This window comes from Vanessa cardui, chromosome 5, assembly GCF_905220365.1.
Source record: "Vanessa cardui chromosome 5, ilVanCard2.1, whole genome shotgun sequence".
Taxonomy (NCBI): Eukaryota; Metazoa; Arthropoda; class Insecta; order Lepidoptera; family Nymphalidae; genus Vanessa; species Vanessa cardui.
This window is the reverse complement of record NC_061127.1, coordinates 8013691-8041023: the sequence shown is the minus strand read 5'-3', so window position 1 is coordinate 8041023 and position 27333 is coordinate 8013691. Positions and strand designations below refer to the sequence as shown.

The following is a 27333-nucleotide window of genomic DNA, read 5'->3' as shown; positions in this document are numbered from 1 at the left end:
ATAAACGTTACATAGGATTATTATGTTGATTGCAGTATCAAGTAAAAGAATAATTATAGGTAAATCTAACTCGTGTAATTACTTCGGCCGAAGTAAAACTATGCATACCCCGGACGTTGATGTATTCCAACTTCTCCTGTCAGTAAACTGCTGGTAATTATATTAGTAGAGCAATCTGTCTTCGAAGTTTCAACTAAAAGCGTACAAACAATGTAGTACCGCTTTTCAGTAAACAGAACAACGGTGCAATTATTTCAGGCTATATATTACTGATGTATTTGGTAAATTGATAGCTTAAAATAAATGTAGAGTTAATTTTTGTTTTGTCTCTATTATACCAGCTGCATTATTTTGTATCTCGTTGACATGTTCTATAAGTGTTTTAATACAATAATGATTAGTTGCAGTGTATTGATTAATATTACATGTAATTTTATATTGTAAGGTGTTGTAAGAGTACAGACAGTCTAATAATTGTATAATCCAATACTTAATTATTGTACAGTTCAGGAGTTTATTTTTATATAATAAGTGAACTTATTTTGAAATGAAGTAAAATTTAGTTAATGTGTGGTTTAGGTAGAGGTGGTGGCGGGTGGCGGGTGGCAGGAGAGGCGCGGCAGCGGAGCGCAGTGGCGAGATGAGCGCGCCGCTGTCCGCGGCCGAGGCACTCTCAGCTCTACTGTGGCAGCCTTACGATTGCCGCTCGCCGCCCCTCTTGCGCTCCCGCACCGATGGCGCTCTTGCAAGCGTGTACGTCGTCGGCGCGGGGGACGAGGCGCACACGCTCCAGTCGCCAAACGGCGGTCGTCATGCGCGCGCGTCGTACCGCGCGAATACTCCCCGTCACGAGATGCGGCTGCCAGTACCGGCGCCCGCTCCTCTGCGTAAGTCGGACTCGGTCTCGGTGCGTGTGCCCGGCGAGCCGAGCCGATCGAACGAGTGCAATGTGAACATAGTGCAGGTGCAAGATGCGCCACCAGGTCCCAACGTGAACAGTGAGGTGCAGACGGAGAGAGAAAGGAGTGTAGCGAGCGCGGAATGCCAGACGGAGGAGCCTGCGCGGCGGCGGCGAGCGCGGCGTGCGCGGGCGCCTCGCGTGCCCGATCTGCTAGAGAGTGTCCCGCCGCCGCCGTACAGCACGCTGCCGCCGCCCATGCACCCGGTGCCGGTGGCTGTACCACCACCACCCGCGCCCATCGTGGCGCCTCTTCCTCCACCAGTGCATCGGTTTCCGTTCCAACCTATACCTCTCAGGTGCAGTTTTTTAAACACTAAAGTTCTTAGCATATGCATTAATTATCGAAGAGATAATGAAAGAAAGTATTGAGTCATCAAAGTCTATACAAATCGGTCACATATCGTTACAAAATACTCGACTCTCAACACCTACACAAAAACAAAAGATTCTTCAAGTAGATACTAACACAATAACAATAGACCATAAATGTTCCGCCATTTATGGAGCGATCGACTGTAAATAGAAACGCCTCTTTATTTTGCTTAGTCGGTCATGTTAACATGCGGATTCGGAGAAAGGCAAGAAGCGATACATATGTTGCAGTACCCGCTACTCATATAAAGACATTTCGACAAAAGTAGCGAAATGATTTGCAATCTTTGTGAATAAAACATAAATAACGTATAATGTAAACAAAACGTTTAACATCTCTGTGAGCGCCTTCGTAGCATCGCCCGTTGAAGTCTTTTGTTTTTGTTTATCTGTTCTTTATTCGTTATCATTGTTTGTTATAAAACACGTCGACAATGTAATTTATGAAATATCATTTTCGTTACGGCATCATGTATATAATGTATAATCATTACGTTTGTACGATGCATACTCAAATAAAATATTATACTAACGAACCTGTTAACATTACGAATTCAAGTTGCGAACAGAAAGTTACGGTGAAAACAGGAGCAAAATCCGCGCCGACCTTGGCTATGAAAGCTACCGAATACGTGCGCCGTCATTTTTGATGTATATGCAAACTACGCCAAAATAGAAAACAATAATTTTGAATGAATAATATTAAAAAGATTTGGGAATTTTTCGTCAAAAATGGATTAAGTTCTTGTTCCTAATATTTTTTGTAAAATATACTTTGATTTCGTTTAGTGAGTCGACCTTGTTATGTACGACTATTGTCTAATAAACATATTTACCAAACAAGGCCATTCACCAGATGCTCTAGTAATATTACAACATTTTAATGACTTGTGACGCATATTCATTTCCTCACTTAAGTAATTGTGATACATTGTAATTATTTACGTTCTTGTTTTGTTTTAAACTACATATTTATTACAAGAATATTAAACGCAAGCTTGTCACCTGAAAACTCTCAATTTAAACTGAGTGAAATTGCGAAGCGCAGGAACTTGTTTAAAAATATGATATAGTAAAACCTTCACTGAAACATGCTGCGTCTTCTGGTACATGTAATGTACATTTTGGTTTTGAAGTTTCATCTGATAAGCACAACAAAAAAGTTTGCACTGTTTTTATTATAGATTTTTTCAAAACAGTTACTACGTGTTTTACCACAATAAGTTTTTATTCGTTTCCAATTTAAGTAAATAAAAAAAAATAGCAAAGCGTGCTAGTAAACTAATGATTTATCAGTGAAGTGGGTTATAAAGAAAAGAATGTGTCTGTAAATGTAGTAATGTACATAATTAAACAGGTTTAGTGAAGTGATAATGCAGCAAGCGGTAGTGGTTGGGACTGGTTTCAGAACACATGGTGGAAAGCGGCTTTTTAGAACATGGAGTGCATTTAGACCTCATTTTTCTTTCTTTCAATATTTTTACTATAATGATAAAATTGAACAAGCGCTCAAAAATATAAAACATTAATATATTTTAAAATAACAAGTCATAAAATGAGTCTCCCTATGAAATGCACCATATTTTGGTGCATTCAATCTTTCTAGGAAATGCACTCATTTCAAAACACGAATTATCTAAACTTTTATGATAGAGATAAAAAAAATACCACCATTATAAACTAAAATTCAAAGTTAAATTAATTGAAAAGGTTATCAGGTACGTTGTACCTGAACGTTATCATTATCGGAGCGAGTATCATCGTGTATTAAAAGTATTGCTCCGAATAAGTGCGTGAGAACAGTGCGACACGGCTCTGCAAGTTTTTACTCTCGACTTTATTGAGACGAGCGTCGACGTGGAAAGTAGCGCGGCCTTTTTACTCGGTTCACTTTAACAGATGTCAGGTTTTAAGTTGATACAGTATCCGTTGAAGTACTAATAACAATATAAAAGATAAACATTTAAGCACCTTATAATGTTCTAATAACTCTTAATGTTAATACAAATGACGATAACATTGTTTATTCGTTATTTTTGATTTGATAAATATATGATTGAATATATTATAGTTAATAGCAATCCTCGGAACCATCCGGTAATTGTGTAAACAAAACTTGTTTTGTATAAATATATAATTAACATGGTGTTACATAATTTTGATTTATTATTGATTTTGAACAATAAATAAAACAATAATAAACATGTTTTGTATAACACTTCAACTTCAAATGCAGCTTAGGAACGTGATATGTCGCAAGTTTGTAATTTTATAAGTGTCGGTTAATCAGAGGACAGTTTATAACATAGGATTTGATTGTTAAGCAAGAATACTGTGCTTCTTTCATGTCCCACTTAATGTCGAGGTCCGTGTAGGTCGGTCTTGTGACACAGAAAACTCGATAGTCGGATGTGCAATGTGCGTGTGTGCTTGTGTGTCGTACGGGCAGTGCGTAAGCGCAAACGGCGTTTAAGTCCAATATTAACTTTGAACAAGTCATATTCTAGTACGATTTATTGTATTACTGTAATTATCTTTGAAGATAAATTTCTAAAATATTAATTATTGAAATTTTATTTTGAAGTCTTGAGCGAGATATTGTGATACATATCATATGTTTATAGTACACATAAGTATATGAATATGGTTAAAATCTGGATAGATAATATACAACAAAAAATGCACTTCACACAATTATGTGGTACTCAATTATTGCATTTTCATCCGAGTAACATATACTTGCTAGGTTTTAAATCAAGAAGAAGAATTAGGTAAAATCGACTTTCTTTATTTATTATTTCAATAAACATATATATCAGTTTCTACGTGTTATGTGTAGGTTAGTTATGTTAAAGTTTAGCTAATGTATAACGTAATGCTTCACGCTTCTTAAATTTATATTGTTAAATAATATCTCATCTATTAATTATTTTTATGTATACTTATTTTAATTTTATTAACCAGCGTTTTAAATTATAAAAGTATTTATTTTTGAAACGTATTATATTTTGAGATTAATTTTATTAGTGAGTGAGCATAGTTAGACAAGCATAGCAGTTGTCACGAATAGGTGTTTCGAAATATAATCAGTGGTTTTCTCTAAGTATGTTTTGCCCAAGTATATATATATATATATGTATAGAATTATAGATATATATAAGAGGTTGTTTGATTTCCTAATATTTTTTCGAAAAATAATCAACATTAAACAGTTTTTATACAAATGCATTTACAAATCTTAATTTAAAAAAGTGTGTAATAAGTAATTCATATTACTGTTATCATTGGTACCTACTAGTAATTGTATTATGCTTACATTCAATTGAAATAAATAATTGAACAATTGACACAGTATATTTTGTATTTTGTGTATATTTTTTAATTATAATGATTTCATATTTCGAAGTGTGATATGTAACACGATAAGTAATGAATATTCTCTCATTATAAAGTATAATAGTAACAAAGGCTGTGTAATGTTTTGCAAGATGCGCTAGCGCACGTCAGTCAACAGTCTTGCCCTCGAAACGTTTTATCGGTCAATATCGCTGTTTTGCGCAACATCGCTTGTAAAATTTTATAGCACATTCGACTCCATGTGAAGAAATCGAATTTTGATGTTAAGATAGCATGTAATTAGTATTTTGAATGAAATTTCTAACCAATTACTTTTGAATGACACATATATATAAGTAATGGCAGTTAGTATATGAATATTAATCAATTAAAATAATGTATTAATTTCACTTGCCACGAAATTCCTCGTTGAACACCTCGCTATAAGAACTGGATTTATTAATAATATTTTCTTTTACTGCTAAATTATCAATATAATATACGTTCTTATTAAAATTTATAGCCTTCCAAAAAACCCGTTAAGTGTACCGTCTGTTTGGAGCGCAAATCCCCCGTTTATTTATCGAGACCGGTTCGTCATTCCATGTGCTTCTATTCCAAGACTCCACACTTCCTTGAATGCTAAATGTACAAATATACTCGCACCTCGGACGCCGTTGGCTCGCTGCCAACATCCTAATGGCCGGGACTAGCGCCAAAGCCACCAGAAAATCTTCTATATCGGAAACTAAACTTGTATCTGAAGTGGATGGACTTGTTAAAAGTCGTTAATTTTAATTTAACAAACTGCTGTGCTTTTATGGGAACGCTCGTTATCAATGTTTTAATATTTATCGTAATTAAGTTGTTACGTAATAGTTACTTTAACGCCTTTTATGGAAATTCAATTTGATATTATTTATAAATAACAAAGTTTGATTGCGTGTGAATAACGTCAAGTGGCTGGATGAATCCTTATAAAATGAGTCTAAAGATCAGATACGTAAATAAATAAATAACCCTTTTTACTTTGCAATAAATAACATATATTTCTTAAATTTAATTTATGCGAGTAGTTGTTCATAGTATATTAGTTCATAAAATCAAAGCGTTAAATAAATTTATTTTGCATTAAACCTTATACTAAGTATGTAGATTACAAAAAGAACCGCATTTTGAATTAAGTGTAGTCATATATTGTGAAGATTTATATTTTAAAAGTGTTAAGTAAATCTTTTAAAACGTCCGGTTTTCTAAAGGTATAATATATATTGATTGATTTTAAAAAAAAAAAAAACTAATACAAAGAAATAAACTAATTCGCTGAACCTTACGGGTTTTCTTGTGTAATCGTAGAAGGTTTCACAGAATACTTAAAGAATCCATGAGCGAATAAATACAATATAAAATCCATGACCAACATTTACAACATTTTTTGTTGGTTGTTGAGCCATTGTGAGGTAAAAAGAAAAATACAATAACAATACTTTGCTATACTGATCCTTACACCAACAAAACTTCTACATAGAATGATGTCCGAAAGACTTACCTATAGCGGCCTTATGAGATATCTTCCAGGTTAGTGGAACATAGAAAACTAGGGAGCAAGAGTGTGCTCGTTATTTTACAGCATTGAAATAAATGTTAAGATACCATCGGTTCGGAAAGTAAATTATGCCGAGAAGAACCGACAAGAAATTCAGTAGTTACTTATTTTCAGCTCTATGGAATTTATGTTTATATAGTAAATACAAATTCAGAATAATATGATATCGAAAAGATATACATTTCTTAAATCGTTCACATCGGAATTTATAAGCATTTGTCAAAGAGAAATTGGTACAACTAACTAAAAGATTTCCCAACAAACTATGAGCTTTCCAAATATTAGTATTCGCTTAATATCATCATAATTCTGTTTGTTTCTCGTATTGTGGTTAGGATTCGAGCACGAGATTGCACATGAGTCGTAATTCGAAGCCAATTACGAGTGCCCTGATCCTCGCGGCGCTGACAATCCAATTTGCGAGCATTGTCTGACTGTCCGCGGCACAAGTACTATACGAACCCTAAAACTGAATACGAATATAAAATTTGCAGCTCTATGACTGTAGCTGTCATAGGTATTTACAAATCATCCTAATACAACAAAAATAAAATTTACATCACGTATAAAACATGTTATCATGCTAAATTATGTTGTTAAAATATTCTATTACTAAACGTATGTCATAGATTACGAGTTTTGCAATTTTAATACATTGCGATATTCTAATGCGGGTTGGCGGATGTGTTAGAACTTCTTAGAAGACAGATTTCCTAACGACAGACGTTTCGCTTTACTGCAGCGCACCGGTTTAATTACGGACACAGATTAACAAATTGAATGGCGCAGGTACTTGTCCATTTTCAACCCACCTTTTGTTAAGATTCATTTCTGCTATCCCCGAACCTTTTCTACAATATCTCTATAAAGTGCAACTTAAATAAATATTGTAACATTCAAAACCTCGCAATAGTATATTCATATTACACGTTTTGTGCCGCGTTGATGTACGTGGTTTTACTGATATTTAGTAATACAAATGTATTACGCAAAGCCACACATTTTAAGTTTCAATTAAAGCTTGTTTGTTATTTGTGAAATAAATTGTAATTTATATTTATATATGTACAATACTAAACTCCACACGTAGACATATAAATATTGATGGTACTATGCTAAACACGTATACCATTGTTGCTTAAGTTAATTCAAATATACACTGCAACTAAAATTATATTATTATTTATAAATACTATTTATATATAAGACTAATCTCTAGTTTCAGAAAGCTCATTTGAGCTTTATTTGTATAGTCAATGGACAGTGACACAATGGCAATCCATGATGCGTTCGATATTTAGTTAATATGATTTAGCAGCTAAATTTTAGCTCATCAGAAATTGCATTTCAGTAACTAATAATTGTAAATTCACAAATTTCCCATTAGGCACTGAAGGCTTGATACAAATACTTTTGTATGAATTTGATTATTTTGTCATTTAACTGTAGATAAATTAACGTTTAATAATTATTATGTTACTATGTATATGAATAATCACAAAATAGTACTCATACATGGGATATTTTATGTTAGTATTTCATTCAAATGTACATACATTACTTTCTCTCGATTTTAGTGCGTCATTATTTGTTACAATTTGCGCGCCACTTATTGTCTGTGTTGATGGTACTGTTACCGCTTTACGCTCGCGTCAACATCAACTATACAAAGTTTCAACTAAATTGGTTGAACGATACGCGAATGCATAGATTACGAACAAAAACATGCACATCTATAAATAACAAAAAACATGCGCTTGTCGTACGCACGTCAATGCTCAAATTTAAGGCCGTTGAAACTGTGAAATGCAACTATTGTATACTAAAACTTTTTTTCAAAATTCGCTACATGTACTTGTATAAGTTTTATTCCTATAATGTGTTTAGTCATATTTTCGGAAACGAATTACAAAAAAACGTCCCCTCGTTAATCATCATCGATACATGAGATTTAACATGTATTTGCAATCAATGCTATCCTTATTGTGACACAAAATAGAACTATTAATTTAGGGGCGTTATTTTTTGCTCAGTTGACAGTCATTTTATAAAAACGAGACAAAATCAAGACATCAATGTGATATGTCTGTACAATATTGTTGAGTGACCCTCATACAGTATCAAAGACGTCGTCTTGCCGTTTGAATCACTTTATGCAATCACCGTACTTGTTTCGTCGGGATTTTAGCAGATAAGATCATTGCCGTTTGCAACTGTATATAATGTTCTTTAGTACCACGATTATCTTATCATTTGCAATTAAAGTTATTCTTAATATCCGGTTGCAATTTACCAGCTTATGTAATTGTTTATTAAGTGTTGCTTTGTTATTATTTATCTGACAATGAATTTTTTTTATTTATTGCCGTGAAATACACGTGAAACATATTCGAAAGTCGCGACATCGAATTACATTACATTTTTTTGTTTAAAATTCTTCCTATTCTTAGTAGATAGATTATTGATGAGAAAACATAGCTGAAAGATATTCTTTTTTCTGTAATAAGATTAAATACTTTCATTTAATAGAAGAGGCATTTACCTAACGGTATGACTGTGGTAACGCTGGAAACATATTACTGTTTATGCCTACTTTTCTTTCTTGTATTATGTTAGAAGTGTTTATGTATATCGGCGTGTAATTTGAAATAGTCTCCAATATAGATATAATGAGTAATTGCATTGAACTGATGAGGCCATGTGGAGAGATAATGATGTATGTTGTAATTGAATTAATTAAGGTTAGTTTAATTTATGATTCAGTGATAGAAATGGATCGTATAATCTATTTTAGAGATAATTAAAGAGTTAATTATTTAAAATAAATTATAAATGGAAAACAAATTTCAACTCCATTAAAGTATTTAGAAAGTTTAAAAGTATTTGGAAACAATTTTTGTCTACATTTTAATCAATTTTTTGCTATTTTATGGAGTTCATAATGTTATTTCGTGTCATATAAGATGACTTGGGATTCCCATGTGTGATATAGTGATTATATATCACCTTACCATACTCAAAATACACTTGTGTAAGATATGTAGAAGTGTACAATCTTACACGACTGGAGATCAGGTACGAAAAATGCACTTTCAATTTTCGAACTCCAAACTCTTAGAGATAATTGATTGACAATAAAACTAATTTATTACATTCTAACTGGCAATCAATTAACAGCAAACGTTGAAATAAAAAAGAAAAAAAAATGGTAAAAATTAAAAAAAATATTAAATAGCGCGCAGGCTCTCGTATACACGCGCTCTCCCACTTTTCGCGGCGGTGGCGGCAGTGCGGCCAAATCAATCGCACATCGACGCTTTCGAGAGCGTCAGCGCGTGGTCTCCTAATGTACGCACTGAGCTTCGCCTAGCGTGTGCAGCACGCAAGACCGGCACGGCAGGTATAAAATTTGCGCTAACAGCTAGACACAAACGCGTTATGATACATTACGAGTAATTGATTATATTACGTACACTAACTGAATCCAATTCGCTTAAAACATAGCCGATTGGTTTAAAGTTTGAAGCCCATCGAGATGACTTAAAAATGAGATGTTAAAAAAATAAATTTGACAGTTGCTGTAAATTTTCATATTCTTTTTCTGTTCTTTTACATCTATAGCGTTCGAGAAACTGTATTTGTACAATTTTGCGGACGATTGCATCTTTCGAAAACCAAACATTACGACAAAGTAATAACTTTTAAGTGTTTTGAGCAAATAGTTATTTGTAACCTGAATGATGAAACTTTACTATTTATTGCTTGTTATATGTAGATACGGAGACTGTTCTATAAATTGCTTAAATTAAAGCGTTATATTAATGAGATAAGCAATATTAATTGTATTTCAGACATCCCATTACTGTGATCATTTTTCGTAGAATATTACTTTTCATATGTAGGTGTGTTATAAAGTGTATGTTTATTTTAACACTGAAACCGGATTAGGATTACTCATTGGTTATTGAATATTTTGATATTTTGCAACAAAAGTATTACAATATAAAATCGAACTTTGAAAATTTAAAAACTTCGACCACTTATAAAAAATGTTTTGTTACCTTCCCTCGCAGGCCCCGAAACGTTCATTACTTGTTATTTTCAATACAACCTTTTTGTAATAATTTTACCCGTATTTGCAAAAAAGTGTATTATCTACGTTCAAAGGTTCATACAAAATGATGAAAAATATATAAAATAAATCTCTGTAAACATATAATATGGACACAAGACAATGAGCGATATACATATAATTAATGTACTAAATTAAATTGTAATTTCAAAACTAGCACAATATTATTATTGGATCATAACAAAATACATATCTGTCAGTATGAGGCAATGATGTTTTAGTAAACAGATATGTCATTAACGCGCAAAAAGTGAAGACTAGAAAACGTCCTAATTGGGACGTTTGCGTTTAGTCGTTTTCATCATAATTATGCCAGTAATACCTTATAATACATCATAATTATGTAGTAATACGTTTTGCGTAATTAAAACATCTAGTTATCCCTTTTACTTATTGTTTTTTATCAAGCTATCCTTTTTACTTGTAACGAAATGTAAAATTAACGGTCCCCGGCGCGGCACACTTTTTTCTGTTGTTTAGTATAGGTATAACATATCTGTTTATTAGAATATACACCAGTCATTGGCATGACGTACAAAATATTTGTTTTTTTTATTCAATACATTTGTAATATGTTCTATACTTAAATAAAAAATTGAGAGCTCATCGTTTAGTAGTGATTTGCTATTTTGATATTGCGATTAAGAAACAAAACCAATGCTGTCAGAAAATGTCAACGTAACAAATTTCGTGTCTGCCAATAGCATTACTTTTAAGTGTGTATTGCTTATAAAATATTCCCTGTAATAATAGTGTGCGACACGCACAAGAAAATGTCTGTTTCATAGCATCGCTTGTAAAAATAACTCCGTGTCGTTGGCCTGTAACATGCAATATGGACATTACGTGAAAATAAAAGGGATTGCCGTCTTTAAAACTTTCGTTTGCTTGCAACATCCATCTGAAAATAAGATACTTATGTTATTTTTTTTCAATTTTCCTTAACTTACATAACATGAGCTTCATCTGTGAATAGATAAATGGTTTATCTTAACGTGCAAACGTGCTAATAAAAGCCCCGGTATATTAGAGAAACTTATAACTAGGTGGGCAACCGTCGAGGCATCACGGTAGCATACGCAAGCGATCCCGAAGAGATCAAGTGGGAACAGCTGATTTTTTAGTAGGTTTCAACTAAATGTGGGGAAACGCGTAAATACGATTTCGAGCGAGGTAAAATATTCAGCTAGAATATTGCCTTAAATAATAAAGCTATTATGAAATAGCGTTAAAGATAAACTTAGACGATAATTGCACAGCTTAATAATACTTGTGTTAACGTTCAATGAACGTAGTTATTTGCGTTTGCACCGTGATTCGAGATAAATCCTCTTAGCCTTTCTAATCGAAAACTATGATATTCAATTAACTGTACCAGAGATTGTTGCAGTTTAATAAAATCGCAACTATATACCGAACAATGCTATACATGAGATTACGTAATTCCGACGGGTTAACAGATACGTGAATACTCGTACGTAACACACAATACTTTTGGTATTATTCAGTCAACAAATAGCATGTTACACAATAACATTTAACACTTTCGTTTGTTATCTAAGTAAGGTTCTTTAACAAAACCATACGCTTGTCATGGATTCCGACCGGATTACTAATGTTAAACATTTAATGTGACCTCTTTAAACCGTTATGAAATATTTATTTTCTTCTATTACAAATCAATATCGTTTAAATAAAGAACATGTCATTATTAAAATTTTAATTGTCTGATATTTCTCTGTAAAAATAAAAGAGACTTTTTTGTAATGCCTAACTATACCTAACTGTAGAAAAAAATGTTCAGATTTTAATTGTTTTTGGAATTAACGTATCCAATTATATAAATAAACTATATTTTCATAACATAGGTACATAGATAAGCGAAGGAGTAAATGGGCGTTATATACTCGAGCTATAAGAAATGTTAATCATTTCTTACAGTCTTGATAAGCCAACCTTAAGAACTGGGTTTTCATGACCTTTGTGTTTCCCTAAAATTAGCTCACTCACTCTTCCAATCGGATCACAATACTATTTATTGCTGCTTGGAGTTAGGTTATGAGAGAGTACGGTACCAAACAGTATACTATGTTGTTACTAACTTACGCATTTAATACGTTCACACAAATCCTTAAATATAATACACATGCCTGTCTAATTAGATTTAGGACTCCGAAAAGGCCTAGAATGAAGATTATTTTCAATTATAGTTCGATTATTCTGCTTGATATGATAACAGTAGTTGAATACACAAGCATTTTAAATATACAAATTAATTATCCTAGCAAAATCTCCTTTTGAAAATAATGATTAATATAATTATCATATGAGGAATTGTGTAAAATGGGATCGCTAATTTTTGTTTTGTGTCTATGTGCATGCACAATTGTGTTATATTATATTGACTAAAGATGGCGCGCTCCTCTACGCTAAATTATCGAAACGAAAAATGAAACAGCCCACCTGCCACCCGTGGAGGCAATAATATGCTTCTATGCCTAATATTTACTACGAGAGAGAATACCAGTCTGCTTTTCTTTAACATGTTTTTCTTTGAGTATAATTAATTTTTTTCGAGCAAAATATTCTGGTATCATTCACCATTTACTCTGGATACTGCAATAAGTATAACACGTATCCCTTTGTGCCTGTAATAATAATCTCTAATCAAGGTCACTTACCTTTTAACCAGACCATAACATTACAAAGTACTGATGTTTATGGTAGGCTAAGATAAGTGAATGATGGCAATCAAAATGGGTCACCACATAACTAACCACTAGGTGAATAAAAAGTTGCTACATTATTAATATAATCAGTTTAAGAATATAAAATAAATTTACACTTTTTCTAGTGTCACGATTATTATTTTATATAAATAGTTTTAACTTGACAATATTCAGTATATGATACTGGCAAGAATCCGGCTGCTTGATATTTAGATTTGTGACCTCGTTGAAACTATCCGAGCTCGCGCACTTTGCGTTGAAAATTGCATATAACTATATTCTTTAAAAATATGTACATAGAGCTCACAATAGTGTGTAATGAGGATCCAAATACGACCAACGAGAACCGCTTCTCGAGCCGATTACAATTTGACGTGTGCAATTTGTACCTATTACGAAATGTATATTTCGTTTATGCACTTGCAATTCTTGCTAATGATCAATTGTTGGGACATATAACAGTTGTTACCATGTCCACGACCGTCTATTTATAACAGTGTTATAATTGTTCAAGGTTAAGTTTATATGCCAACATTGCACAACGCCGAAAGCCGGAACTTAGAACCTAATCAGGGTACTTTACTATAATACGATAATTTTTTACTTCTGCAATCCCAAGAGATATTAAAATTATAGGTATATAAAGGTTGCATAAAATATTATATCTTATACTTCAAGATTAATAATGCTTACTGTACGAGATTTTATTTACACTTAATTGTCTTTTTTCGTCCAATTTTTAAACTCGCGATTCACCTCGTGAAGGCATGAATTTTGTAATACTTCTTAAATGCTTGGATACTTTAGTTTTTTAGCAACTATTCTATGTGATAACCATTCAATGTCAGTAAACATCTCACTAGTCTTGTATAAATATTTAGTGAAAAAAAATATGACTATTTAGACATGTGTGAAGTAAACATTATTAAGTAATAAACTTTTTTGTACTCAATGTTAGTAAGCGGGCTGGTAAATGGGCTACTAATGGTAAGTTGTCGCCAACGCCTATAGATATTAGCGTTGTGAGACACATAAACCATTCTTTTCATCGTCAATGCGTTGCTATCGTAGAGAGCTAACATGATGTCCTTGTAAAAAAATATAGTAGTTGACTTTTAAATTATATTTTTTTAATTGTTCAGAATACTTTTAATATTATTCAATGATTGTGTGTTTTATTTTAAAGGGTGAGTGGGTCAATGTTATTACAGGCATTAGAGACATATTATTTTTCATAGCAGACAGCGTGTACCAAGTTGACCTTTTGCTTGGAGGCAGGTATTCAATATGTTAAAAAAAAGAAAAAGGTACGATCATAAATATGAACCAATACAAAGTAACCTTTCTGATTTTATCTATAAAAACTAGTTTCAAAATTAAGCGTTCTTTAACGTAGCTTAATCAAGTAAGATGTAGTACTTTATTGAAAGTAATATTCGTGTAACGGAATGCTCAGTGAAGACTGGGATGAATGGGACGTGCATCTAGATATAGCATCGCTATTGAGTCGTTGCAAATAAATCGTAAACGTTATACATCCGAGCTTCATAAAGCGCGACGAGTTCAAACGACATTATTCAGAATCCAATCGCTTTCCACTTTTAAGTCGAGTACAATATGATTTATTTTTAAACGTTAATGGATTCTCCTTTCTCAAAACAATATATTATTTTTAAAATATTTTTTAAAAAATAAAAATAGAATCATCATCGTTCAATATTCGAATTACAAAATATCAATTTTGTTTTTTAATATTATATACTTGTATTATTCAAACATTAGACCAAACCAATGTAGATGAAACTGATACCAGATAATTCAGAACGTTTCCGAATATACTCCGGTTTCAGCATATAAAAAATGATTATGTAACCCTCTACTTTAAAGTTAATTTTGACAGGGTGAGTGAAAATTTTAATGTGATTTATAACATACTATTACTTGTTATCGCTCGAGTCTTAGTTTGGTGATTGTCATGAATTAGATAAAATAAGTAATAAGTAGCCAATGTGCTTTCATGGAGCTCAAGCTCGCTTCAAAGTAAATTTCATGAAATTCGGTTCATTGGTTTGGTCGTGAAAAGCGACAGACAGACAGACAGAGCTACTTTTGCATTTATGAAAATAATATAGATTTATATCTAACTAAACAACAACAACAACAAACAACAACAGCCTGTAAATTCCCACTGCTGGGCTAAAGGCCTCCTCTCCCTTTGAGGAGAAGGTTTGGAACATATTCCACCACGCTGTTTCAATGCGGGTTGGTGGAATGCACATGTGGCCTATGAAGTTTGTCACATGCAGGTTTCCTCACGATGTTTTCCTTCCTTGAGCACGAAAAGAATTATAAAGACAAATTAAGCACAACAGCGGTGCTTGCCTGGGTTTGAACCCGCAATCATCGGTTAAGATGCACGCGTTCTAACCACTGGGCCATCTCGACTCTGACTCTAACTTAACACCACAAGATAATTGAAATAATTATAATTTTAATTCTATTTAATGAAAAAGAAACGCTATAGACTATAAATCAAATTCATATTAGACAAATAATAGTTATGCCAGTCGTAATACAACTTTGATGTAGATATTGAATGGGGAAACGGAGGAGCGTCGTTGATAATTTATGTTCTCACTTCATTAGTGCTTTACTGGCTTTGTATACAAATGGTATATTATTGGGAACATACCTTGCAACGGAAAAACATAAGTCTAGATGAGAGTGCATAATTTTTTTCTCGAAATTTGAGTCATTTTTAATTACATTTTGTATTGTCTGTAATATGTAATATATTTATAAGTAATTAGCTTAGTTTACTATATTTAACATTGTATAAAATCTAATCAAATTTAAGCCATTTAGTCAATTCAATATATAATAATTTCACTTATTTTATTATTGTTGTCAAATTAAAGACTACAACGGTGTGTAAGATAAGTTATCATGATAGAGAAGAATACTGGCCCCTTGGCGTGGTGTTGTATAGCTTATAATCTTTTAATATTAGTAAAAATAAATAAAATACATGATTATTAATAAAGTTAAATTAAATAATAAAAACAACACTAATAATATTTTATTTGTCTTTAAAGTTTTAAGTTACCTAATAAAATAATATGATTAAACATGAGCATGTATTTTTTCGTATTTTATATTATCATTAAAAAATTGTCTAAGTAAGCGTATAGGTATACTATACTGTGAATGATTATACGTCACTGACAGTATAAACAACAATGGAGTTTTATTATTGCCAGCAATTGCTTGGTACAGCTTGTGGAAACTAAACACAATATCCACGAAACAGCCCTCCCATAGAGCATTGTACGACGCGCTTGATTTATGTTCATAATTATCTGCGGGGGACGAATTATCTAAATGTAATGTTTGGGGATACAAATTACGGCTATTGTTTCTCATTGAACATTTAACAATACACTTATTTATTTAATTACAAAATTTCCCACACATTTCTAATAAAATATATCAATTTAATTTTTTCGCTCGTGTGTGTGCCTGCCCTAGCTTTTACATTATTCGTTAATCCTATTCCTCTTTCAAATAAATAAATAAATTACTGCTTCGGTCGTACTAGTACCAGGCGCTTCTAAGTTCAAATACTGAATCGCAAATAAGTTGAAGTGTCCGCTCGGCAATAGTGTTGGATCATTTTCCTGTATAACTTTGACAGTGTTCCTGTGTTTACACACAGTGCACTTTAATATGTCCTGTGTAATTGACTAGGCTTTGAGATTGGCTACAGCTGTCGAAACCCAGGTCATTGTTAGCTCAGATTACTCTTATTCATTATTAGAACGATTAACGGCTAATTACCAAAATTATGTTTTTAATTATATTTATTATATATAAGTTACTAGCGACCCGCCCCGGCTTCTAAATATACAACAGAATATCTTGATATGCAACATTCATTGCTTTATTGTAATGTGACTGCATTTAAAAAATGTAATGTCATCGAAAATAATTATTTAGATGATTTTTGAGAGGTTAAGAGATCGACATAGACCATCGCGAATTTTTTTGTAGTCCCTACCAGGGTGTAAAATATTGTATAACAGTACATTACTTTGATATATATTTTAGAGTTCAGCTAGCGTATGAGCTCAAATAAAAAAATGAGTTAATTTCCACTACATTATAAACTTCTAAAATTATCAGTGTTCCTCTTATATATTATGCATATAAACATTCCTCTTGAAACACTTATCTATTAAAAGAAACCGCATCAAAATCCGTTGCATAGTTTTAAAGATCTCAGCATACACAGGATCAGACAAACAGCGGGAAGCGACTTTGTTTTATTCTATGTATAATGTATTGATTTTAAAATGTTTGTAAAGTGAGTTGTAAAGGTTAGATATCAAAATTTTCTTTCACTAAAAATGTGGTGAAAACGTTTCAAAAGGTATTACAGCATCATTAGCAACGAGTGGGTAATATGCCGGGGGCGGAACGTTCCTGTATCGATTGCTACTTAAACCGCAAGCGTTCGGAATTAATTAACTTTTGTGGATTTTAAATGTTCAAGTGTATTCAAGTTCAGAATTCAATTAACGAGTGAGTTTCATTGAAATCTAAATTATCTAGCGGCACAAAGTCATTTAAATCCTTTACGTCGAATACGAAACAAAGCTGTGTTTAATTATACTTTGTCGTACGTTTTTTTTAGCAAATATTTAATAAGATTGGAAGAAGAAATGGATTTTATTTATTTTAAGCAAAATAAAATTAAACAAAAGATACTTTTACAATTTTTTAATATTTTGTGCTTTCAAGAGCTAAAAACAACACACTTACGTTATAGATAAAGTTCGAAATATAAAGACTAGAAGTCTAGTAGCAGTGCAATTAGTTGGAGAATCCTTCATTCATAGCTTACGTGCTTGCAATTTTAATCCTACTCCATCGTATGAGTCGACAAGACATTACAATATAATTATTTTCCAATTCAATTTAATCAGCAAATTAATTTTCCAATAATATTAATCCTTTGCCATTAGCCAATGTTATTAAATGTGTCGATTCATTTATTTAAAATTATTTACAGTAATTATGACGGCCCAGTAATTTATTTTTTTATAAACGCCTCGAAATAGTGCTAGCATACACAAATATAAGTAAAATAAAATAAAAGAAAAGCTTAATAAGGCATATAATATTACTGATTTTATTTACGAGCTATTATTGAAAGACAAATTTAGCTAAATAAAAAGCAATTCCTAAATAAGTTTATATATGTAGTTTAAATAAATCAATAGTTAGGTGACGTTTTGCGGGTATCTGTATCGTATCCTTTGTATACGTGAAAGCCTCAAGCTGCAAGATTTATTAGCGTCGATTTCTTTTTTTTTATTTTATTACATGTTAGATATACCTATTAGATGTATACAATGTTACGTTTCCATATAATTGAGGATTAAAATAACTTTGAATATTGCGACAAAGGAATAATTATTATATGCATTATTTATTCATATTTCTCCATTAAAATATTTAGATAGTATTTATGAAATCATCACAATTTATAAATATATTTTCAAAATACTTGATATTGTTTAAAAGAAAAGATTGATATTTCGTAAAAATATATGAAATATTAAAGTTTTAAAACTACGTATGGCGAAACTGTACTGAATGCAATAACACCATTGCAACTGTACACGGTATCATAACAACGACGCGTCTTAAGCCGAGCAATAGAAAGTAGCTTGCCTTCTTTGCCATTCTTCATTCAACCAAACCGAACAGGTTACGGTCTCGCTTAACACACACAGACATCATCAGATACAATCTATAAACTTTGTACTCACACAAGCAAACCGATACGAACTTGCGGGTACGCAGGTCAGCTCGACGCATCTTTTTTATACGAACTGGTTTTCGTGAGCGTAACAAAGACTGAGTCAGAGCGGGGTGTTTTGTAAGAATTATAGAATGACTTTTTGCTCCATTTTCATTTAACTCACTGGGTCGTTGAATTGATATTTTGCTTGAAGGGTCTTTATATATTTGTTGTTTTTCTTTTGTAATTTGCTTCATATTGTACTACGATCTCCTCAAGAGGAAAGGATTCGGAGAAAATGTTTCCAAATATAAAGCTTTGTGAAATTATACACCATGTTGTTTTAATGAGAGAATAATGACAAGAAAACAAATAACTGACTTGAAAATTCAGTATTGGTGTATGTAGGATGCTTTTCAATCATTAAATTGTTCTAAACATATTGAAACTCCCACACGTAGGTAACAATTTAGTGACAACCTTTACATGTTCCCTTACGATACAACAGCTAATAAATATATCGACAATTTAAACATCGGGATCAGTGATTTATTGTATTGAGAACACGTGTGCCGTGGTCCGTATCTTTGACAAGGGCCTTCTACCTGCTATAGATTTACCCTCGAAAGTTGAGACATAACAAAACCGTATTCAAAACGAGATTTCTCATTGAAGTTCGGTTGCCTGCCTAATTAGTTTCCCGATCGAGGTGTGACCTATATTACAGTGTTAATTACTCTTTGAAAACTATTGCATCGGTTCGATTTTACAATGCATATTTAATGACTTTTCAGACTAAACCGGAATATTTTATAATTAAAACGATCTGGAGGAGTAACTTTATTTTGTTGTTAATAGTTGTTACACTTTACAATTACTGAAATAAGTTTTATTAGTAAAATAAAATTTATAAGCAACCCGATTATGGATTTACCTAAATGTAATGTGTTTGAGAGTAATTATTAATTTATATATTATTGTGTATATATATATATATATATATATTATGAGTGAAATGGTTGTAATATTGTTGGTTTGTAAAGGTCTAGGTTAAGTATTTGTGACATTCAAAGGAATCCTTCCTAAACTTGATTTGTATCATCTTTGTCCGTTCACGTTATTGTATCGCATCCCAATCTCGGATATTTATTGTGTAATCACAATGCTCGTCTACCTGGTATCTATGAAACCGTGCCATCCGTACCTAATATTGTACGTAGGAAATTTTCTTTTGTTAATTTTGCCTTTTGAGTTGTCAAGAAGTAAAAAATGTATTGCTGCAACATTAAATAACACATAATTCGAATATTTTTAAAACTAAATCTAAGCCTATTCTATACGATAATATAATATATTACCTTTATTAAAGAAATTTTATACATTCTTTTAAACTTGAGCTTCACGTTGCTGACATATGCTTATGAGCAATAAAACATACTTCGATGAACTTCTTTTCCTTTCATATTTTATACTAAAACGTATGATAGAAAGAGATGGATGATGTAAGCACAAAATGACTCGTGGGAAACGATGGTAACAAGGTTTCTGTCCTTCCTTTCGCTAGTCTTTGATTAGCCTTTGTTCTCTGGATGCGTATATTTTCGTTTTGTGAATGTAACATAATATTCACGACACGTATTGTATACGATTTTGGACGTATACTTAAGTATCTAATCTTAAACACAGATAAAATATACAATTTAAAAGTAAATTGCATTTTTTTTTAATTAATTTAAGCTGACACGTGTTAATTAGCAGCACTAACATCAAACAGCGATCACGAGTTATAAATCATATAATATAATTTTTTTATGTAATACAAACCTCGAAAATGCGAATATCATTTTTATATAAACTAATATATAATAATAATTAATTATGATATAACAAAAAAAAATGTTATTTGTTATGTAAATAGTTGTTAGTGTATTTCGTAATACGTCAGTGAATAGATGGGCTTTACTTTGCGTGACGAACACGCGTCGCTGGATTTAAAACATTCGCGGTATTATTACTTTATTCAAAGAAAAGTTAAATTAAAAAGTCAGTCAGTAAATCTCCATTTTATCAGAATGGAAATTGAAAGAGTAAAAGGTAAAAGATTAAACATTGTTGAACGGTATACAAAGCCTCGTTCTGGCTGATAGAATGTCATCCCAAGTCAAAGCTTAGATATTGCAAGAGCCGGGTAAGGGTAATTCTGTATTAACCTAACCCATTAATAAAACCGGTTAGGGATTTAAAAAGACGTATGGTTCTGGGAAACCACCTAAATAGCGAAAGCATTCCCCAGGAGGATTGATGTAAGTGAGGCAGCCATCATATCTGGAAAATTATTTTCTTCGTATTTCGATGTAATATATTGCGCTGAATTCAAATAAATGGGATATAGAAAAGTGACAGATGATGACGATTATATGTTTGACATGAAGGAACATAAGCAATTCAAATATCTTAAAGCTTTTGCCGAAGAATTTTTTATGATCATTTCATAAAAACAAATACCTTTTTAAAAACTTCCCTTATATCAATAATGTTATGGCCAAACATCATTGTCATGATATGATCACAATGGTTACAATTACATGAACTTCATAAAAGGCATGATATTGTATCATGGAAAAGCTTAAGCATACGGTGCCTCAATTCCTTCTTACCCTTACAAGTACAATTAAAAATACTTTGGTACACTATAATTTAGGATAAAAAGATTATAGTTACTTATCACTAGGACATGATTTCGTTTTATTTTTAACAGAACTTTGAGGATATAATCATAAAAATTTTCGCAAGTTAAAATTCAATATTGAAATGTTCTGTGACAATTTCAGAATAAGTTTTTCAACTTTTAATAGGAGTAGCGACGCGCACCGATCCGGAAAGTCTGGCACAGCCAAGTGCCAATACGCAACCAAACTCTTCCGCACTGTCTTCGTACCCTTTGCATATATTTTCATACATAAACTTGTTTCACATACTGAATAAATAACACCTAATCCGTTCCAATATTGTCGTCTGGTCTTATAAAATGTTTATAGTGTACTCTGAACATTTTTCATACAAGTTATAGTTTCCATTCACAAATGTCTGTCGAGGGCTAACTATCTAAAAGCTCGGTAGCAAATATTGTGCAACAGTGCGATTCAAAGGCTGCAAACTGTCCGCTTACCCGCATCCGATGTTGTACAGTCAATGAACTCTTTATACCGTATTTATGCTCGTAGTAGCGATCATTACGTGCTTAATTCGTTTTACTTACATTTGTAATTACGCTTGCAGTAAACGACTCCAAATTTACATTTAAATTTTAACGCGTACTATTCACTGTTACATTTTTACAGTCGATTAAAACACGGCCAACAGTATGTTACTAACAAGATTGTTGCCTCTGTGATCCGTGGCATTTGTATTAACATTTCAAACTGACGCTTTTTTTATAATGATAAATATCTATAGGTACATACATATAACAAAATTGGAGGGTAGGGAGGCTCTTTGTAATATTAAAATAACCGGTTTTTACTACATGCATATGCAATATATACGGTACATTTACCGAAATAACATTTTTTTACAATTTTGATCTGTCTTTCAGTATGTTACGGCTAAAATGACTGGACCGATTTTGACGGGACTTTACTGGCAAAGAGCTGATGAAGTAAGGAGTAACTTGGCTTACTTACTACCTACTTTTATTTTAGAATTATGTATAAAATTTCAGCACGCACGAAGTCGCGGGCACAGCTAGTAAATATATAAGTTAGAACTGATCGGAATATGATTGATTATAAACATACAATTTATCATTATTCAATTTGATATGCTGTTATCTAATTACATTAATACAAAAATTTAAGTTTTTAATTATAATTCATTTTGTTGTTGCTATGGTAACCAACAACGTCGGGGGTCTATTCAGAACAGTTGATTGGTATAATTTTCGAACATGGCCGAGAAACAAAGGTAATAAAATGGAGGTATATGATCGACTTGGATAATTGGAGTTGTGTGTTTCGGGGTACCTAACCGGTGTTACGCACCCGATGATGTTCAAAACGCTACTAGCTATATATGTAAACTGGTGATTACTCGCTATAAGTAATTTATTTCTGTACAACATGAGTGTATAACAATTTTAAACTGTGCTCGTGCTTGTGTTAACCCACATTGACGCCCATTAAACTTTACTAAAAAAGTATAGACAAATTTAGCCTTTAAGCTTACGTTACGTACGTTTGCTCAGAATGCTCTTATGAGCACGTTCTCACTAACACTGAGCTATAGTATTGAGAAACCTCATCATTACCTTGGCTTAATTCTGCTACTTAATACTTTTCGATGTTATGCAGTTTTTTTGTGTAAAAATTAAAGAAGCTTCATTAAACAGCAGCCGAGCAGTTGGCAATCGTTCGATTTTTGAATAGCATCTGGTCCGTTACGGTATCGCAAATAGCTTCGAAGTGTTCTGTAGCGTGAGATATCTATCGTGAGAAAGCGTTGAAGAATGTCGACTCAAGTAATACAGAGGCATTATTAAAAGTGAGAGCATTCAATCACATTAAGGTTGAACTCACGAAACGGTCGGTGTTTCACACGAAACTTACCAAAATTACCTCTTTTTTGGTTGCTTCTCAGAACTCCTGCCTTATTTTAAACTGGTTTATTGGAGTTTGCTAAAACGATAGTCAGATGTGTGGTTCTGTAAGAATTCACTTAATATATCATGACGACCTCCATGGTCGAGTGGTGTGTACACCGGTTTTCATGGGTACGCCACTCTGAGGTCCCGGGTTCGATTCCCGGCCGAGTCGATGTAGATTACCATTAGTTTTCTATGTTGTCTTGGGTCTGGGTGTTTGTGGTACCGTCGTTACTTCTGATTTCCATAACACAAGTGCTTCAGCTACTTACATTGGGATCAGAGTAATGTATGTGATGTTGTCTCACATTTATTATATCTCACTTGTAAAATTTTGATAAACAACTTACTATAATACGTGTATCCTTTAATTTTTATAGTTAACGTCTCATACCACATTCTAACATTTCACGTTCCTGCTCTGCGGTGAGTGGTGAACTCCTTCTTACAAAATAAATATATCTACAGTTCTTATTTGCATTAAGTGTCGATTGGTTTGAATAACTATTAAATTTTCATTTTCTACTTCTTGATATTTATCATATAACATTACGTTTAGAAAGCTCTCGCAAATTACTATGAATGTCTAGGCTGGTATTAAGGAAATCATTTGTATTGTAAGAGAAGAAACACATTAAAATGATTTTATTGAACTTACTTCTCTAAGTACTGTTTTCATATCTTGATCATTTTAAGACTCTTAAGTAGTTCGTACTCATAAGTTAAACTAATTGTAATGAGGCAATAAAAAAATAATCTTCAAAAAGTATTTATTTATATCGCTGTAAAATAATAAAAAGTCACAACGAATACTATCCTTTTATTTTATCTGTGCAAATGTCAAACTGACTCAATATTTAAATTCAACGTAAACATATACGACCTTATAATCCCGAGGAATAGTTTTAAAATTTGTATCCGCACGTTCAAAGTCCAAACAAATTCACGGGCACAGCTCCGTGAGTAATAAATATGAAGCAATATCAATCGTGTTAATTAAAAATCAGCAGACCATCTAGCCAGTCAGTATTTCCAGTATGATAAACAAATTCAAATTGGAAACTTGTCCTGTATTTCGAGGTTCGTTATGCCCTGTGGCTGGGTAATTTCACCAGTGTGCTAATTTCACCATTTTCCATCTAGGTAATCACGGCAAAATATCAATTCTTGATAATTACCAACGTAATCAGAATATACAGGATATCAAGCGTGATTTTACATTGTGATAAACATACTCGATGGACTTTAATCATTTCTCTATTAAATAATTATTACCAATATAACACATAATAATTTAACATACTAATTAATCATTATTACTAAATTTTGATGACTTGTATTAGAGAATAGAACTTTTGCAATATGTTAAAAATAATTATAATACATTACTGTAATTATTACTGTTTAAATATTTTATTATATTTTCTATATGTTATTAGTTAATGTATTTAAAATGACACTAATTTATTTTTATTGTTGCAGGTAATTTATTTTTTACTTAGTAAATGGTGAGCGAAAATCTCTGTTCTATATAATAAAGAGTTTTTATTCATTGAAAACCGCAACAATAGTATCGTTGTTAGCATAGATTTTCTCTGCAAGAACGACGGCCGTTAAAAGGCCGTAATGTGGCGCAGTGACTTCGTTTCCTTCAAAGGCCTCTCGCTTGGCTCGAGCTTTTATAAAAATTGAACAGCCTAATATTCAAGGACCTATTTTGCAATTGCATGCGCCTTTTCCTTGGTAATATAAACGCTCGGTAAGTAAAACACAATACAATGAATTACTTAATCATTGTAAATTACTTCATAGTTACTTATTACGTAGTCGGCATTTGTTTTTGTGTAAAATTATTTCCAAATGCTCGCTAGATATCTATGTTAAAAGTGATCCTGTGAAGCTCGCTGAAAAGACTGAGTTACCCCTGGTTTTAGTGGGGTATTCCGGAGTACTAAGGCGTAGTCCTGGATACCGGCGGGTCCCACATACCTTCTCATTTTCGTGGGGGAATAGCGTAATGACAAGAGTCACAAATATAAAAATAAGTAATAGATTTTACTATACATATAATTTCATGCTGTACATTATGCCCATCCCGTTTTCGTACGGGTAAAATTGATATAAATTCCTCTGATCTCTGACATTTAAAGTTCAATTTACCTAAAATATTTTCGACGTTATTAAATAAAATTGTGTTCCAAATTTCAATTTTCTAAACTCGGTAGTTTTGACTGTTCGTCGAATTTCAATCGAATATTCGGAAAAATCAATTTTATAATAATCGTTACTAATATTATAAATGCCAAAATACAAAAGAGACCACCGACTTTTTTAAAGAACCGATATTTTTAAAATATGGTGTGAAGCAAGCTTAAACTTCAAGGAAGGACTTAGCTCTTTATATCTAATACAGGTCAACCAACCTCTATAGATCATTTTATAAGGACATTTAATAGGTAATAAATAGTAGGTACTAAAAAAGTAGAGCCACACTATATATGTCGAATTAAAATAATTACAGACTCAAATAAACAAACATATTATTAGAGTAGATTACTGTATTATTAAGTTAATACGTTGATGTCTTTAGGGTATTCATTTTGTTGGATTATTTCGCGATGATATGATTAAAGTAAAAGTTTCAAAAGCCATACTCTATCGTGTTTATCACCTATAAATACCGTGACCTGGTTCAAAATAACTCGCTCTTAGTGATCAAGCTTCATAATACGGGTCTGTATGTCATCTATAGTTCATGTGGATCTAAGTAATCATTTGAGTGTTATGAAGTGGAATGAATTAGGGTTCTCACTTCTAAAGGTTACAGAACTCGACTCTGACCTTTTACGTTATAAAGTCGTTGGCTAAAATAAGCGACTAATGTCTCATATTATATTATTAATAACTAGAAGTAATCTGTGTTCTCTCGCGTTTTAGGGTTTAGGGTTCGGTATAAAAGTAGCTGATGTCCTTCATTGGCGTTTGATGAAATTTTGTATGAATTTCAAATTTTATCAACTTGGTAAAGTGGTTTGGCTGTGAAAGAGTAACAGAGAGGTAGATAGACCTCCTTTTGCATTGTGTTTTATAATATTTGCGCGCGTAAAGCCTCAAGTTTAGCTAGAATTATAATAAATTAAGCGCAGCAGAAATTATTTATTATATTATATACATTATCTCAATGAAAATCTTGAGTTTATAAATACGTACAATTGAGCTTATACTTATGTTTTGTAAGTACATAAAATCTCCTGGTGATGATAATGTAAGAAAAATATCATAAGAAAAACTGCATATGAGAATTCTGCCATTCTGTTATTGACCTGCATTAAAACCGAACGGTCGTATCAGCCAACAATTCAAACAAAGGAAAAAGGGCTTTACCCACTAGTAGGACAGTCTTGGTTAATATTATTGGATCTATAGTTACTTTGTTGTCATACTCATACGGGAATGCAATCGGCGACTATTTACATTTAAATCACGTAATGTTTCGGAAGGTATCAGTAGAATAACAAAACAACAACAATATCCAAATTGCATTTGTGTTTATCATTTATGATGCATACAGTTTGAATAAGTTAACATTAGTAATAATAAGAAATATACATATATTCTGCACGCACAAACAAAAGCAAAAAGTGGAAGACTTAAGGCAAGTGCCGAGATAGCCCAGTGGGTAGAACGCGTTTATATCAACCGACGATTGCGGGTTCAAACCCAAACAAGCACCACTGTATATTGATGTGCTT

At 32.3% G+C, this 27333-nt stretch overlaps 1 protein-coding gene across 1 annotated transcript in view; it reads left to right on the top strand.

Annotated features, from left to right (window-relative positions):
* Window positions 1–625: 625 nt before the first annotated feature.
* The window catches only part of LOC124529744, an 85902-nt gene continuing 59194 nt past the window's right edge, over window positions 626–27333 (top strand). Inside the window, exon 1 of the mRNA XM_047103646.1 lies at window positions 626–1257. Within this exon, the coding sequence (XP_046959602.1) occupies window positions 641–1257 (617 nt within the window). The 5' untranslated portion in view covers window positions 626–640. The remainder of the gene's footprint in view (window positions 1258–27333) is intronic.